Source organism: Epinephelus fuscoguttatus, linkage group LG12 (assembly GCF_011397635.1).
Source record: "Epinephelus fuscoguttatus linkage group LG12, E.fuscoguttatus.final_Chr_v1".
In the NCBI taxonomy this organism is placed as follows: domain Eukaryota; kingdom Metazoa; phylum Chordata; class Actinopteri; order Perciformes; family Serranidae; genus Epinephelus; species Epinephelus fuscoguttatus.
In genome coordinates this window covers 10,726,912-10,745,138 of record NC_064763.1, presented here as the reverse complement: position 1 = coordinate 10,745,138, position 18,227 = coordinate 10,726,912, and the positions used below count along the sequence as shown (strand labels likewise).

The following is an 18,227-nucleotide window of genomic DNA, read 5'->3' as shown; positions in this document are numbered from 1 at the left end:
TCAGGAGTGTAGTTAGGCCTGCACCCAGACACATATCTTTCCCCAACCCAGCTGACCCCCAGTAAAAAAAAAAAAATTCTCACTACATTCCTAAAATGATAATAGAGCCAAACCTGCCCTATTTCTCCATTTTATATGTCATGGCATATTGGAATCGGCCTGTAAATCTAGAGAAAAGGGAATGCTATCTCATAAATACCTTATCACAATGGTATCATTATGCTGATAAAGAATAATCTATCGTATACTGATATGAATATTTCCTTTCATTACCATTGCAATAATTATAGGCTAACTACTGATATTATAATTTATTTTCCTAAACTTTGTGCTGTTAATTGTTTTTGCACACTCACCTAACTCTGTGCACCTATTTAATGCACATTTATGTATGCATGTGAGTGTGTGTGTGTGTGTGTGTGTGTGTGTGTGTCAGCATGTGTTTGCCTGTTTTATGTATTGCATCATGTGTAGAGATGTGTAGGGGTGTGTATGTAGCTACTGTATATGTGTTAATGTTCTGGTGCTTGTTTGGGGGAATCAGTTAACATGCTAATGGCGAGTCTGGATTGGTGGCCAGAAGGAGGCCTAGCCAAAACTATGTGAAAAAACTATGTATATATGTTCTATGCTGTGTGTTGCTATATGCTGTGTATGTCATTTGCCTTAATAATAAAAATACTCTTATCACAAATAGGGTCAAGGAGATGCCCTTCAAAATTATTCATTAATAGATGAAAAAGACATAAACACAAACTGCTCTTTCTGTGGTGAATATTCAGAACCAGTTTTTCATCTATTTTGGCATTGTTCTCACAAAAAGAAAATCTGGCAAAACCTTTTTTCATATCATTTTGGGAAATGTTTGGTTATTTGGTATTTGGTTTCTTAAAAAACATGAGAAAAGAAGACAGACAGTTTTCATAGTAAATTTCATGATGATGTGATAATGTACAAACAAAATATATATAAATTTAGCAACAAGCCTGATCTGATTGATGTGTCATCTGTGAAATAGGGGAAAACACCTTTTAGATTTTTTTTAAAATGTAAACTTTATTTATTTATCAGAGCATAAACGTCAGAAAATGCCAGGGGGAGACGCATACGAGACACAAGACATAATATAATTAAATAAATAACCAAAACACAATAAATTAAAAATGAAAGGGAAAAAAATGTAAATGGATAAATGGTATCTGTGAACCAGTTTTAACAGCCTTTTTGTTCAAAAAAGCAACATTTTTTCAGTATAATTTTTTTATTTTGTTTATGACAACAGAGGTGGTTTGATGATGGTTTGCTTCTGTTGAACTAGACTCATTGATGTGATATTCAGATAGAGACAGATAAGGTAAGCCACAAAAAGAAGAGTCTCTTAAAATCAATATCACCAAAGATTCAGTTTTCAAACCTCAGTATACAGGAAACAATGTCTGTGTCCATGACTTGTTTCCAGAATCTCTTGAGGGAAATCAAAGTACCAAAACAAGTTAAAAAACAACTTCAATATGAAGGTCACAGAAGGAGCGAGAGAAGGAGAAAGCTCAGGATGGAGTGTTTTGGTTTACGGTACATAATGTGGGAAAGAATCATATATAAAAACGTTTTATCATCAAAATATTTGTCTTCTATACACAACTATATACATACATTTACAGCAACTCTCATGTTTTTGTACAATATGCAATATGATGCCCTTTTCAAGATGTGAGAAAACTTAATGCTACGGTAAAAATCACTGTGATACAGTGCACAATCTGGTATTATTTACAGTGTAGATCTACTGAGAGAGAACGTTTTACAGTGCAATTTTGTATTTACGCCCCGCAAGGAAGCATCAAACTGCTTACTCACTCTTGTACTCTTTTTTTTCAGTGCTGTTTTTCAAAGTGCTTTTAAATTGTTTTTTGGTCCTCTTCATGTTATGTCCTCCCTGCTGGTGTTATTGCTGGTCTTCTTGAAACCAAGTGTTCCTGATTTTTTGTTCCATTTATGTTTTTGACTGTCGGACATCTGTCCACTCCATTTTGGTGTTTTGCAGTGCCTGAGTCTTCTTCTCATCCACCTGCACGTAATCCACTCGGTGCTCGTCAGACAGAAAGGGCTTCTGCTGGACATAGAGAGCGAGAGAGGAGGGGAGAGTGAGTGATATGTTTCCAAAATCAACACGGTTCTGCTTTACTTGCAGAACACGCACTCTTGTTGCACTTAATGTATCATGCTTCTGAGTGTACTGTAGAACTCTTGATGTACAAATGTTTGGGATCATATCTTAGATCATCCATTTCTCTGTGCAAGTGAGGTGCACAACATTAAATCCTTATGTGCCATAGTAGTAGCAGTCTGGCATCACCATTGGCATTTTTACTTGTTGAGTGAGCACTGATTTGGTCATTTGAATTGTAATAATGTGGGTCAGTGGAGCCAATAGGTGAAGAAAAATGTAATGATATACCCCAAAATCAAAAATACATACATACATACTTAACTGTTGTGTTATTTATCAGTCTAGATTAATTTGGTGTGAGTTCCAGAGTGTTGGGGATATCAGCCATAGAGAGGTCTGCTATCTCTCCACTATTATGGAACTGGATGGCACTCTAGCACAAAGTGCCAAAACAATGCTTAGATAAAGAGAGATTCGGCTGGCTGCTCTGTATATACAAACGTAGATCAAAATCTTGTGTTGGGTGCTCGTGGAGAAGGGGAAACAACAGGATTTAAAAAATATATTTGAAAAACTCAACAGCAATGTCTCTTTCCAGAAACCATGACCCAGTTACTCAAGATAATCCACAGACCTTGTTGTGAGCATTTTCATGTAGGAACTATTTTCTTTCTACCAAACCACACTTGTCAATGGGATCACTGTGCAGGGGGAAGTGTGCATCTACTGCTGGCTTACCTAGCACCACTGAGCTAGCTAATATTCCAGGTCAGCCGAGGAGGACGCCATTAATGAGTACAAGCCTGTCAGTCACGAGTAGATGCACACTTCCTTCTGTGTGGTGATATGGTTGGCAGGTGCAGGTTGGTAGAAAGAAAATAGTTCCTATGAAACTGCTCACAACAAGGTCTGTGGATTATCTTGAGTAATTGGGTCATGATTTCTGGAAAGGGACAATACTAATATGTCTCTAAAAAAAAATAAAAAATGTTGGCCTCTTGAGCACCACAAGCAGAGTTCCATCTAGTTCCATTATATCATATTATTCTGTATTATATGAAAGAAGGCAGACTTCCCTACGGCCGGTATCTACAACACTTGGCAACTTACAAAAAAAACCAATCTAGATTAGTAAATAACACAACAGGTAAGAGGAGAAATGTAATGTGTATTTTTGGTTTTGGGGTGAAATGTCCCTTTAAGTAAGTCTGAAGTAAAATCTTGTACAATGTCAGAGCTGAATAAAGTGCAGTTTTAGGTGTTCTCTATCCCCGTCAGACAGTGACTTCCTCTGTTTCCCAGAATGCCTCAGCAACATCCACCGCTTGTAGCATTCAGGTGGTGTAGGTAGGAAGTGATAGTATTTGAAAAGTAACAGCAACAATATCAGAGTCTTGTCCAGTTAAAAAAAATAAAGAAGTCTGTCTTCAGAAGCTTCAATTGGACAATAGGACAAAATACTGAGTCTGTACTTAAACATGGGAGATACTATCTTTTATTTAGGGTGCCTGCTGTGCAACAGAAGGCACACTATATATTATTTGTTAGGCTTCGGCTGCATTTTTTTGGGCACACTACATGTTCCACAGTGTTGCCAATGCATTTGCAAAAATACATCAAAACATGTGGAATGATCAGAAAAGGTTAGCTGTGACTTTTCTCAGAGAACTGCCAAGTGGTTTCACAAAAATCGCAAAAAGCTGTGATAAATTTCTCCATAGAAAATAACGGGAAACCGACATGGACAGAGTTCAAAACCAGTCCACTTTGGGACCATAATAAATTGCCATACTTTGACATAGAAACATGATTAAAGGTTTAAACAGCTCATGAGACCTGGGACTTTATTGAGCCTAATAGGCATTTTGATAACTTGCGTGGTTGTCACGAAATCATAGTTTACATTTCATGATGTGTTTCAGCAGTAGCAGACACCCAGTCAAAATTTCTTGTGAAATATTCTAGTCGTTATTTCTATTATTATTTAAATGACAAGCCAGTTCATTGCTGTCATCTATCTGATCAAAACCTACCTTCTGCACAGGAGAGGGGGATGCAGAATTGAAATCCAGTGACAGATAGTCAAGGTTCGATCGTCTGGCCCAGGGTTGAACCGCTCCATCAAAGTTGAGGCAGAAATGATTCCTTGACTCCTGTCAGAGAAACAAATAGAAGAAGACCTCTATGACTCAAAACTGTTCCAAGATAAAAATGACCTGATCTTGTAATCTATTTTCATATGGGCTGCATTATCAGTAAGCTGTTGATTATATTAAAAGATGGCCTTCTTTATCAGATTGAAACTACTTGTGTTCAGAGTGCATTCACTTGCAGTCTGTCAGCATGTTTTTGAACAACAGAAGAGCCCAGCTCACCCCTACATGACTAATATGCCTTTCTCCAGACTTTATTCTAGGAAAATCAATTAAATATGCACCCTTTCCAGGAACAACCTTGTACATCACACTGTTTTAATATGCTCACACCCTGCAAGGTCTCCAGTGTGATACAGTGTCTACAGTTTTCTGAGCAGAATATTTTAGAAACACATAGTCATTTTCCACACCCACATTCTTAGCTGTGTGGAGATTCAAGCACATTTTTTTCACTCAGAGACAGTCCTACAATTATGTCAGATTTAGTTCTTCTAGTGTTCTGTACAACAAAAACTAGTAAAGTCCGTAATGATCTCTAGGAACATGTTTAGGTTGCATACTGTAGATATTTAAGTCAGCAGTGTTTTAAGGATCCATGCCCACATGATGGACTTAAACTGCTTTGCAGTGTTTAGGCAGCAGATCTGCACAAACAATGTAATCACACATAGATTTGCATTTTGTGGGGGAAAGTGCCATTTAAAAAAAAAAAAAAATTGGAGCCAGTTCTAAGTGAACAGTTGATGATTCATATGTTGATACAAGCTACATGACAAAGGGAGGTGAAGAGGTGGGCTGACTTAATGAGCCACACAGTAAAGCTATGTCATCATCAGAGCTACTTCCCATAATGTCTAGGTCTAGGACCAAGGAAAACTAAATCCATTGTCAGGTCACAGTGCATTACCACAGTGGGGTATTGAAACTAACAGAAAAAAACATTACTTGATGAATTGATGTCACTACTCTAAATTTATGATAAGTGCAGTCTCTGACAGAGAAGTGCTTGCATTATTATAATTAATGATCATGTCAGTCTGTGGTATACATTACATGTGCTCTGATTAAACTGTGTTTTCACTATGGAAGGTTACCATTGGCGTGCAGTTTGTGTCATCATCTCTTGGATTGCCCCCATTTTCAAGTCTTCTTTCAAGAGGTAAACAGTTCACTGGAAAGCTGCAATTACACAATAAAAAATAGTCAGAAATTATGTCAGATTAGCAACCAACTAGGAATGTTTATAAATAGAAACAGAGAAGCAGGATTTTTTCCTGAGCTGGGTCAGCATATTCATAACCAAGGTACAAATTAGACTTAAGTTGTTAAAATTTTAAGGTAAAATCTGAGTTTTCATGAGATCTAAACAAAATGACAGTCACATAACCAAAACACAAGAGCTTGCAATTACACTTTGTGGACAAAGAGGCCCTTTTCTCTCACCATGATTCAGTCATTGCTCTGCTCAAAGGAAGATGAGTGGGACATTCTGTGATTGTAGAGAGGCCTCTCAAGTCAAGAGGTGGAGGTCGAGCTGCAAGAAAAGGCAAAGTTAATGGACTGGTTTGTAATTCTCTAATGTGCCACGGAAAGGTCAGTTTTCAAACGATGACGCATATTAAAAATCATTGTGCAGAAAAGTCTGTGTATCTGATATCTATTTGAATCCTGTACTGACATTTCATTATCATAGCCATAAAATTGAACATTAAATAGTCATTCTTTTCATCCATTTTATACATTTGTAAATCATGTTTTAAGTATAATAAAGACCACATAATCAAAAATATCATGAAGACCCGCAGTCACAGAGTTGATTAGCTGAGTAGATATAAAAGCTTAGTTTTCCACAAAAAAAACATAACATGAACCAGTCTGGGCAGTTATGACTCTCACCTCTCCTCAAGCGAGGCTTGAGGTGGCGGTGAATTGGAGGTGGTGCGAGATCTCCAGGTTGACACATTAGTGTGGTGAGGGACACGGAGGACTTAACATTGTAGTTTGTATTGAGGAAAGCGAGTGTCCCGGGGCTCATGGGTATATAGCCATCAGATTCAGTGGTGGAAGCAGAGGGAGACGGGGAAGCCATGGGGACATATGACTCATCCTGGTAGCTCTGAACTCGTGTGGTATTTAAAAAAGGCTGCTGAAAGACAGAGCATCATGTGGTGAGACAAGCACACCATTTTTTGTAACTAACATTTGCTAAAACCACAGTGTGCAACCTGTATGTGCTTACAGCATCTTTAAAATTATTCTTAAGGCATATGTTTTATTGTAGGAAAATGATACCACCACTCAGAGTGCTAAAGTAGAAAACATTCCAATCCGATATTTTAATGAGTTAGATGTCTGTGCAGTAAATATGAAGCTACAGCCAGAAGCTGTTTAGCTTAGCTTAGCACAAAGACTGGAAATCCAGGGAAACAGCTAGCCTGGCTCTGTCCAACGGTACAGAATCTGCCTACCAGCACCTTTAAAGCTCACTAACATTATATATCTTTGCTTAATCTGGACAAAAATCAGAGCTTAAAAAATAAAAAGTCATGGGAGGTTATGTTTCATTCTGTGCCATTATGTACTATGTCTTTACCAGACACAGTGACTCTCAGGTATGGTAGACTTCAGATATGGTAGGCTAAGCTAAACACGTCCTGGTCGCACGAGCAGATTATGAGACAATAGGTTACTGGGCATGGGCACAGACATGCAAGAGACTCCACCACTTCTCCTACACAGGGGCAAGACATGCAGACTTTTGAGTTTTTCAGCTTTTTTTTGTTGTTTTGCATCTCTTTGTAGTCGTTATACATCTGTCTGTGGTTTAGTGCTGATTTTCTGTCACTTTGTAATTGTTTTTTGTTGGTATTTTTTGTCTGCGGGCAATTTGGCCCCTTTTTGTACAGCTTGCTCTTATTCCCATGTCGTCAAACCAAAACTCAGACCACGGTTTTCTTTCTAAACCTAACCAAGTACTTTTGTTGCCTGAACTGAAATGCGACCGTTTGACCACATTAACCACATGCTACAATGTGCTTCACCCTGAAGACAGCTGTGTGTCAAGTATACATGCTAAAAGGTGGGTGTAACAGAGATGCTAAAGGGTGCCTTTAGCATAAGTATCATATGCCAAGGGGTGTGAGAAAGTGTTGGTATTTAACCACCTGGGATGAGAACATGTTATGTGGTCATTTTGCATGTCTTTCTAGTTGTGTTTTGTCTCTTTGTAGTCATTTTGTGCCTCTTTATGGTTGTTTTGCATCTTTTTATCGTCGTTTGTGTCTCTTAATTGTCATTTGATGTTTCTTTCTGGTTATTTTGTTTCATTGAGTTACATTTTGCAGGTGAAGGCTAGGGGCCCCTGACTCTTTGGGCCCCTGGGCCTGTGCTCGGTAGGCCAGTCCAGTAATCCATCCATGCTCAACTATAGCTTTAGCTCCAGAAGAAACTCCAAGAAGTTACTGTGCCTATGTTATAGATGTGATATATACAGTTTCCAGTCTTAATGGCAAGCTAAGCTAATCTAACTGTCTCCACGCAGACATGAGAGTGCTATCAATCTTCTCATCCAAGTCTCGGCAAAAAAGCAAACAGGTGTATTTCACAAAATGTCAAATTATTCCTTTAAGCATATTTTAGCAAGATCAAATGTTTTAGTTTTTCTGCATTTAATAATTCTCTTACCAGATTAAGACTCTGCCTCCTGTTCCTCATCAATCTGCTTTCAGCATCTCCTAAAAAATGATGTATGATTGAAAAATTAGTTTACATTCCCCACCCTTACAATTGGATACTGTTGGCATGAATCCGCATACTGCACCATCATAATAGCACCGTGATTATGATTAATTTTGTTGGGCCCTGCTTTTTCAGTTTTTGTGTCATGCATACCATGAGACTGCTTTCCTACAGAGGACATACCTGTTCTGATATGGTCCAGGCTTGACAAAGAGGTTCTCCGGAGAAGTAATGCAGTGTGGTTTGAGAAATGCTGTGCACTCGTTACCCTCGGCCTATGAGCTCCTTCATCACTGAGCTGCTCTGGCAGGTGATTAGACTTGGGTGGCAGCGGAGGAGGTGTTTGTCTGTCACTCGTTGCCTCGAACGATGCAGGAGAATAAGGCTTGTCAAACCGAAAGACACTTGTGGCACAGTGACGTAGCGGAGAGGAAGAGGATGATGGTAAAGCCATGGAGGTGCATGGAGCGCTTAAAGGGAGGTTAGACAACCTTCCATGGAGGAAAACAGATGAACTGGGGCTGGCATGAGAGATGGAGGATGAAGAGGAGTCGGTGTAAAGAGGTGATGGGACAGTGTCCCTGACAGCAGCATCATCTGATGACTTCTGCTCCAGAGAGATCTCAGAGTTTGAAAAGCTCTCATTTCTGCATATATGGGGAAAAATGAAAACACAGTATTTGTTAAACATGAACTACTGCTGTCATTTTGTGTTGTGTCAAAGGTGTTATTCATTGTACATACCTACATACACTCCCTGTCTCACACTGTGAGAGAAATAGGTAGTCCAGTGGGTGACTTGAATCTGGTTGGCTTGATACAGACACTCGGTCAGCGCTGTCAGGTGAAAGATGAAGGGAGGTCGGGGTGTGAGGAAAGCCTTCTTCTGAGCTCTCTGTCGAAAATAAGCAGAAACAGAGAGGATTCAGTTTCTGAGACGTTTCAACCACAAAGGAGCGATAAGAAAACTGCCAACATGCTGACATCAGGGGCTAGCTGAAGCATGCCACACAAAACACACAGCCTCCAGCCTGTAGTCAAATGTACTGTAAATGGAGCAGGTGGATTTGAAAAGAGGAAAGCTTTTTTTGCAGGCACCTTGAAAGTAGACATACGTGAGCCCTGTTCCCTCTTTTGTTTATATATCCTCCAATCTTTTAGTCAGATTGGCTCTCACTCAGAAATTTGTTTCATTCCATTTCACTCAAGGCCAAGGCTGAGTCAAGGCTCTCCCTGCAGAACCATGTGTGTGTGTGTGTGTGTATCCAAAAGACTTTGCATGTTCTCATGAAACATTTGCTACCCTTAATAGACGTTTGAGTTCTCCTGTGGGTGCAGCAGAACAACCTTTTATAGTCCTTTGCAAAAGTGATGAGGCACCATCGCATACAAGTCTGTTGAGATGCAGGCAGTACATTCTCTGAAAACCTTTAATTCAAGCAACATAACATGATTCCAAAATTCTACAAAACCTACAGCAACAATCTGCAACACAGCGTTTAGTGTTTAGAATCTATTTTTCGACATTATAGTCAGTTACTTGTGCGTGTGTTTTCCGAGAGCATATGAGATTTACAGGAACAAGCGGGGCAACCTATCAGCAACATTGCTCTATCTCCCTCACACAGATGATAGTGTTCTAACAGACACGTCTCTAAGTCTTCTCACGAAGTATCACTGTGGCTATGCAATCACTGGAAGCAACAGAGAAGCAAAGGTCATATGTCAAGAGTAATCATAGCAAAGTAGGTGTAAAGACAGAAATAACAAGAATACAATGGTCACAGGTCAATTCAAGGCAAAAAAAGCAGCACTTGGTGATATACTAAAGAATGACCCCACAAAAGATGATATTTCATTCTGTGTAGCCCTAAAGCACGTTCACGGAAGTAATAGGAAAATTTCATTATTTATCTGATAATTGGAAAGGGACCTCAGCTCCCTCTTGATCTGCTGCTTTCTGGTCTAATACAGCTGCAACATTTTGAACTGTTGGAAACATCTTGTGTACACAGTCAACACTGATGTATGATAATATATGTGGTCACATTTTGTCCTCCAGTCATTAAAGCATTGCTTGACTGGTGCACTAATCATCAAATTCATTTCCATTTCAGTAGCACTGTGTGAAAAATAACTGTCATTAAAATATAACTATACTCTTAATGTTTACATTTTAAAAAATAATGCAACATTCACTTGTTGTTGTTGTTGTTGTTGTTGTTGCTGCTGCTGCTCCTGCTGTATTAAGATAACCAGATATGATTGGTATCAGATGGTTTTAACCACAACGTGATGATGTGACACTGTGTGGGTTTAGGAGCTCACTTATAGAGAAGCTTATCTGAGACACCAAAGCTCTGTATCAAAACACACTACACTGAAACTGCTGTTAGGTTTTAGATTTTTCAGCTGATTCAGTGTTTTTGGAGTTGATCACTGCAACCACAAGCAGGGATCACTAAGGGACAGATGAACTCTTCAAATCTTGATTTTGTGTGGCAGATTTACACTTTCTCAGTAAAAGCTTCACCGTAGATGCACGTTATAACAATTCAGGCTGTTCTTATGCACTGTTTGTACATTTTCCTATGGAAAATAATGCACCGAAATTTGCACATACCCCATGTGATCACGAGCCAGTAGTCTGTGTATAACCCAAGTGCTGGGATGGCGGCAAACAATGCGCTGATGAGAGTGAAGAAGGAAGTGGCCCCCTTAAGAAGGCAGATTGGGGTGCTGTATGGGTCACAAAACAAGGGACTTTCCCCAGGAGACCAGTTTTCAGAAGCGTGTCAAATTTGTGTGAACTTTGAGTCACGTTAAGGTACGTTGTTTATTTTCCTTAACCTATCCACAGTAACTTATTTGGCTAAACCTTACCTCTGTAACTAATTTGTAGGATATCATATGTACGGTTGTATGAGGATACAATGAACAATTTGAAATTCTGGGACTTTTGTGTTGAAATATTATGTGAGTTGTCTGCACCCGTATGTTTGAACACTAACTAGTCTGTGAATCACACAGGACCAAATAAACAGTTTGTTCTGACCTCATTCTAAAGTTTGATTTTCAGTCCACCACTTCCTGTTTGGGGTTAAATGACACCAATTTCTCTGGACCAGCAGGGTGAATCTATTAAAATACAGCTTATGATTGGGATGATCTGTTATATACCATCACTTTGTGATTATTAATGAGACAGGTATGTTTCAAAGTTCTTGCCAAGTGCAGCTTTAACACAACTGAATAGTAATGTGTATTTACCTGCGTCCTCCAGGCTCCCAAACTGGCAGATTTGACTGATGCTACTGATCCAGCTGTTCATCTCCTCCTCAGTTTTGGCCACCAGGTAAAAAACACGAGATGAGGTCTTTACCACAAAGAGGTGCTTCCCATGGAAGTCTCGCTTTATCCTAAGCTGCCCGTTGAGCATTTCCACCTCGCACTCTTTCAGGTCGATGGTGCGGATTGGCTTTTTGGAGTTCTTGCTTTGATAGTACTCCAGCACATCAGGATTGCCGCTCATGCGACCTCTTCGAAGCACAAACCAGCGTTTCCTCCACGCCTGCAGGAGAAAATGAGCCAATAGTTCATCTCAAGTTAAGTTAATCTCAAGGTTAACTTCATCCTTTACTTTGTAATATTATTCACAGTACCACATCATTTTAACAGTAACGTCTCCCTCTTCCCCATCACCACCATTTTATTAGTCATGACCAGTCATGGGAATTAGATCACAGCTCCTGCTCAGCTAACTTTGCAACTTTAGCTCCTTTTTTTGCTTTTGATATGGTCAGTAAGCGGAACCTCAACTCGAATTTCCCAGAAGTACAGAGAAGAGGAAGTTCACTGTATTTAGCAGAAAATGTCTAACACAACGAAAGAGGTATTTATACAGTACTTGGTCACTGCTTTGTACTGAGGACTTATTGAAAACTTCATACTAAAATTGTTAAAAGGTATTTATAGCTCCACAGATCTACTAACGCCTGAGCCCTCAGTGGGTGCCAGTCGTCATACCAGTTGTGTGGGTGTCATATTTCATATTTAGAAATTGCAATGAATAAAACACATCATATGAATAGTAATGTTGGATGTAGAGATATCTTTTTCACACTTGGTTTTGTGGCTTCATGTTCATTGTGAAGGTGGAGCCTCGCCTGATCTTTATGTGGTGTGAACTTAAAACGCTTTTTTTCCCCCCTACATGTGGGTAATCCGCTTCTGCACAAGCCAGTTGGTAATTTATGTGTGTTTATACCAGGAAATGGTTAGACACGCCACACGTACCGCCAATAAGACTGCCAAGTTTAAGAGGAAACCGTAACTAGACAGATGGTTATTGAATATGGAAAGTTTTAGCTTTGAAAAATAAGTTGTTTTGTGTATAGGTGCTGATGAGTGAAAAAGTGGATCCCCTTTTTTTTACTTTGCTCTTTCAGAAAATAGAAACCAGGTGAGGACAGGGTTTCGCTGTTTTCATTAAAGTGAACTTTCAGTCTTGTCCTTATGTTACCTGCAGGCTAAAGCCCTTATTTCCCCCAACTGTGGATATGATGTATATTTAATACAAGACCATGGCTAACAAGGAAATCACAAAACAAAAAAAAGCTGAAGCTTCAAGCTGAAGTTTGAAGAAAAAACAATCTTAACTCATGGTTGTGTTACTGGTTTACTACTACTGGTCTTCCTCAGCAGATGGAGTTTGCTTAGTCATTATTATTATTATTATTATTATTATTATTAATATGGAGCGTGGACTGGTGGCTGGAGAGGTGCCAGTTCACCTCCTGGGCCGAGGTGCCCTTGAGCAAGGCACCGAACCCCACCACCTGCTCGAAACGCCTGTCATGGGCAGCCCCACTCTGACATCTCTCCACTTAGTGCATGTATAGGTCCTGTTTGTGCATGTGTGTGTTCAGACCTTTGTGTAATTGACAACAGAGTGAAAAGATTTAATTTCCCTTCTGGGATTAATAAAGTATATAAAATTAAAACAAGGAACAAGGAAGACCATGTAATGTGATGAAAAATCTGGAAAATGCTGGTAATTGGACTTTGAGTTGAGTTTTTTTTTTCTTTTCTTTTTGCTGTGGTGGGGCAAAAATTTAAGTACAGATATAGACACTCAAGCAAAAATTTATTTTCATAAAACTCTAAAACATAAAAGACTGTCTTCACAGCAGACATCTTGACTTGTCACAGTAAAACCACATTACTAATAACATTAATAATGGCTCTGTTCTATACAAGTGTCCCATGAAGCCATGGCAGCGTGAGGGAATGTCACAAATGACTATCACCTGCCAAGGCCATATTCATGCTGATTGTAGGCAGTGCCAGATGGACTAGCTAGCTCTTGTTAGCTAGCTTGCTAATAAATACACCCGACTTACTGGAAGCCAGGCAGCATCTTTCTTGTTGGGAAGTTTGTATTTTTCATGCCAGTTTCATACAATATCGCCTGGTTAAACACAGCAACAATCTCTGTCTCTTCTACACAAATGTCTTTGCTACTGGTTGGTCAAGGTTCACCAAAGTTTAACTGCCACACGATGCAAAGATGCGAATCGGCTTTGCCATTAGAAGCGGATGTTTTATTTGCAACAGTACTGGCAATGAATGAAAGTAAATGGGAGGCGAATATTCGTCAGTGTTAATTTCACTCGTGTGACCGTGCCCTGACAGTGAGCCAGAATGAACAATGAAGGAGCTAAATTGAATTCAGTGGCTATTGATTATATTATTCACACCTGTGCTGATATGTTCAGGTGTTTTCAGTGAAAAAGGTCATGCACGTGTATGTTATAATGTTGCCAATATCTATTCTCAAAAGCCTTAAAATGATTGTATCAACACTTTGTAGTATAATACAGTAGATGTCTATATACATCTAACTAATTTCTAAGATTTGCAATAGTTTCTCTTCCAATATATTCATTTTACTGTGTGACCTTGAGGAGTGGAAATTATTCTTTTTTTTTTTTTTCAATTCTATGAAAATAATGAGGGTTTTGATAACAAAATATATGTCCTCAAAGGTAGCACTCAAAAGACATGGCCATAATGCATGTAGGTCTCTATAAAAGAAAAACTCTTGTGGGTAAGGGCCAACTTTACCACACACTGTCATGCACTGGACACAGCAGACAACCATTAAATGCACATTTAGCGTGGCAGAAAGTGGAAATGCACCGCTGACAGAAAGCGAGACAACAAAAGAACACTTCTGTTTCTGTACAAGGTGCCAATGTCAAACCAAGAAGCTTCAGCTACATCCAGCAACTAAACAAACAACTTTGTGAACAACACTACAGCACTGGACATTGTTTTCCCTATGCTTGCTGCTGTCTGAACACTTTCATTTCATGTGAGGACACCGCAGAGCGAGATAAATTTGACCATGATAATTAAAATTTTCATGCTTGACATTTGAATACTCAGATAGTCAGATAGTGAGCCTGACCTTACAACACTGATAAACATGTATTTACTTTATTCTCTGGTATCAACAGGATTTGCATAGTGTGCCATAATAAGTTTCTATTTCCTGCTCCAAACCCCATCAATGCACACCTCCACCCACCCTTTCCCTGCACTGGTGTTGACAACTAGCCCTCTACCTCCTCTGTTCGTACAGAGGAAGTGCAAACAGCCATCATAAAGCTAGACTATTTCTGCTTGTCACTTTAGTCTGTCTGACTGCTGCTCACATTACTTCCCATGTTTCACAATGCACACGCTCATCACACAAACACATATACACAGAGCAGAGTGAGTGGCTAGCCCAGCGTCATCACATGACTCCCAACAACCACAAAACACTGCTGTCCATGTAAGCAATAACATATACTTGCTTTAGGAATCTATGTCTGCCTGAGGTACATCTGCAGTTTGTGACATATTGTTATTGTCATAAATAATAGCTGTTGTAGCTATGAAGTGCATCCACAAGCCACAACACAAGAGTGAGGTGTTATTATACAAATGAGGAAGATGATATAAAGGAGACTGAATTATGGCTCAGTTTAACAAAAGCATACAAACCCACAGTACTGTATGTTTCTAAATCATCATTCCACACCGTGAGACACACACACACACACACACACACACACACACACACACACACATATATACACAAGGCTCTACAGCACAACCTGGCATCCTACTGCTGGCAGAGGACATAAACAAGTGTCCGGTGTGTACTCCTACTCACAAATCTCTTTAGTTTCTTCTCCGGGGGAGATTTAATGAGCCAGCCTGTGCAGACCACATCCCCAGCACTCATCTTGACTGCAGAGCGTGTCGTCCGTCCTTACGGCTGCTGCTGCTGCTGCTGCTGCTGCTATGAAACTGAGAGCACTGCGAAGCATATCCTGTGTTCTGGTATTCAGCCCAGCCACTCCAAAAGGAGGAAGTCGAAAAATTGATCACACTGACAGAGAGAGAGAGAGAGAGAGAGAGAGAGAGAGAGAGAAAGAGAGAGCAGGGGAGGGAGGGTGAGAATTATATGTTTATTTTCTCGTGCTCGGGGGCAAGTGGACGGAGCCGTTGGCTTAAATACTACACGTGATGAGGTTTGACAGGTTTGAGGATTAAGTTGTATTGATTCCTGTAGCATACAGGGGCTGAGTCACACATGCTGCAGAAAGATCTTATCTTGGTTTGCGTTTAATAAACATCATACTGATTTCATTTTGCTGTCATAATGTGCTTCATTTGTTTGTTTGCTTGTATAATGTGTTTTCTGAGCTCTACAGAAACCGGAAGTGGTTTGAAGTGGATTCAAACATAGACCTCCTGCAAATCTTTGACACTGAACGATAACCTGATAAGGGCTCATTTCCATGTGAGGCTTCAGGAAGGTCTCAGTGCAGATGTAACGATAATAGTAGTAGTGTCACTAGATGTTTGCTTTTCTTCTCAGCCCTTGTCAAAAGTAAAAAGCATAAATTAGGGATTAAGTTGCAATGTATTGAACAGGTTTGGAAACTTGATCTTATGTTATATTCACACTTTACTTTTGAGTAAATGTGATAAGAAAGGTTGGAAAAGCAAACTTACATACATTTAAACTCCTTATACTGTGAATAGTTTTATGCATTCCATGATCTTTTCACATCTACGCTATTTTATGACTTCTTAGTCACAAGCAGCCTCTACAACAATCAAGCCTCTTAAGATGATAAACTACCATGCAATTAGAATTTTGCATAGGAAGCCGATAAACTCTCAGCAGCCATATTTATGACAAATGTTATTATATTAGATAATATTAAACATAGCCATTAAGTGTAAAAAAAAAAAAAAAAAAAAAACAGGCCCCCAAGGTGCTGACATAGTGTTTCCTGCTAAGGGTTTCCAGCTCAGTACCTCAGGGTGCATCTATAAGGAGCCTTAATCCTCCCCCTCCCCTGAGGAAGCAACATGTCAGATTTATTATGGATCATACTTTTTAATGTTGTTGAAACAGCTTTTAAACAGAGATCAGTCATGTAGTCATGAATGATGGTGCTTGTCAAGTATGGTAGTTTTATTGTATCGTTATTATGTTTTGTGCTGTTTTGTATGTATACTGTCAAATATTTGACTGTCAGATTACATTAAGTTACTGACTATTAGTTGCATTACTTTTACATTAGTTACTGTGAGATTTTGATGGTAATTTAAAGTAAAATGACAGCTTTATAGTGTGACTTCAAAGTCAGCTGTGTCATCATATTACAGTGATATGGTAGTATAACAGCCCTTTAAAAACTGTGACTTCACAGTAAAAAGTCACAGCACATTACTTTAGCAGCATGATATTATAGAAATACAGTAAAAACAGTAAAGTAATGCAACACAGTAGCCTGTAATAAACTGTAGGCCTACATCTATACATAAAATAATACTGTTAAATACTGTAAAGTAAACGCACACTATAAAGAATATTAAATTCAGGTAAATGCAAAAACAAAACAAACAAACAAAATCATTTGAAACATGAAGCCTATTTTGCAGTCTTTCACATATTGTATACATCTATTTAGTTGATTCATGGTATTCAGTGTTCAACTACACTTATGACTGGATACTATGTGAATCACTAGTCAACATATAGACAGCCTATCAAAATGTACAAAATTATTTAAATTAACGGTATTGAAAGACGTAATAATGTTGTTTATGATTAAAAGCAAATCAATCACTTGGTCTTTTCTCCATTTACTCTTGTTACTCTTACAGCTGCTGTTATATATCAATAATGCCATATGAACTTTATGATCCACCAGTGTGGTTGATACAGTCTGACTTTTGCTGCCCCCAAGTGGCCAAAGAATTAATTCCTGCAGGTTGTTACTCTGCTGAGTCTACAACCTTTTGGAAAACTCAAAGTCATGAGATGGTTGCAAAATATCTGACAGAGGAGCAGCCTTATGATTCCAATAGACCCTTTCATTTGTCGGCCATGAGGTTTACTGTGTGAAAAGTGACACAGCTACCACATTTCACCAAGACTTATTTTTATTGTCCCACTCAGCAGTAACACAAGAACAGCTGTTGTGACTGGCTATCAACGGTGACATAGTCAGCTATCCACAGGCTTACGTGGGAGAGATTGATGGATGCTTTTGCTGCCCCCGTGTGGCCAAAGAATCAATTCTTGCAGGTTTTTAAATTTGCTTACATCCTTATACTGTAAGGACTGAATTGACATGGTTGTATAGGTATAGGTGTATAGGTTGTCTGTCAGAGGGCAGCCTTGTTATTCCAATAGAGCCTTTCATTCATCAGCCATGAGGTTCACTGTGTGGAAACATCCAAAACTGTTTGTAGAATATGTTAAGCCCTTTAGCCTACTTTATTTCAGTCATGAGACAATAACAGATATGCCTGTTTTTTAATAAGCATTCTGCAGTTGACTGCAGCACTAGAAACAGACTCAATCTAGTCTCTTCTCAGATGTCTGGAGCAATCACCAGAGGGCGACATAATGTTGTAGTTTATGCTGTTACAGCTCACATTCATATTTAAACCATTAGCCTACTTAGTGAAAACCAAATGAAGGTTTGTGAACATAACATGGACCCACGTACATTACTACATTTATAAACACTACTGTGTGCTACATTAGTTGTTACAAGTCTAATAAAGGTCAAATATTTTTTAAC

General features: G+C 39.1%; 1 protein-coding gene across 4 annotated transcripts; it reads right to left on the bottom strand.

Moving 5' to 3' along the window:
• Nucleotides 1–1,431: 1,431 nt before the first annotated feature.
• Nucleotides 1,432–15,461, bottom strand: gab3 (GRB2 associated binding protein 3). 4 transcript variants are annotated; one of them, XM_049592606.1, is made up of 10 exons: nucleotides 15,290–15,461; nucleotides 11,335–11,635; nucleotides 8,809–8,959; nucleotides 8,248–8,711; nucleotides 8,011–8,060; nucleotides 6,223–6,472; nucleotides 5,770–5,860; nucleotides 5,421–5,505; nucleotides 4,204–4,323; nucleotides 1,432–2,113 (listed from the first exon to the last, which is right to left on the bottom strand). In XM_049592606.1, exons 1-10 carry the CDS (start codon nucleotides 15,359–15,361, stop codon nucleotides 1,994–1,996), a joined length of 1,704 nt encoding a protein of 567 aa, XP_049448563.1. In that variant the 5' UTR covers nucleotides 15,362–15,461; the 3' UTR covers nucleotides 1,432–1,993. The 4 variants fall into 4 exon arrangements, with proteins under 4 accessions (XP_049448563.1, XP_049448561.1, XP_049448560.1 ...); XM_049592604.1 differs by having other exon boundaries at nucleotides 1,432–2,110; nucleotides 15,290–15,376; XM_049592603.1 differs by having other exon boundaries at nucleotides 6,223–6,469; nucleotides 15,290–15,376.
• Nucleotides 15,462–18,227: the final 2,766 nt, after the last annotated feature.

What these genes read in the sequence shown, in the direction of transcription:
- gab3 (XM_049592606.1), bottom strand. Translation starts at nt 15,361, where the DNA reads ATGAGTGCTGGGGATGTGGTCTGCACAGGCTGGCTCATTAAATCTCCC. An exon ending in AGAAGAAACTAAAGAGATTT is followed by an intron (nt 11,636 to 15,289) that starts GTGAGTAGGAGT and finishes TTTCTCCTGCAG; the next exon opens with GCGTGGAGGAAACGCTGGTT. An exon ending in CAAGCCTCGCTTGAGGAGAG is followed by an intron (nt 5,861 to 6,222) that starts GTGAGAGTCATA and finishes CTTTTCTTGCAG; the next exon opens with CTCGACCTCCACCTCTTGAC.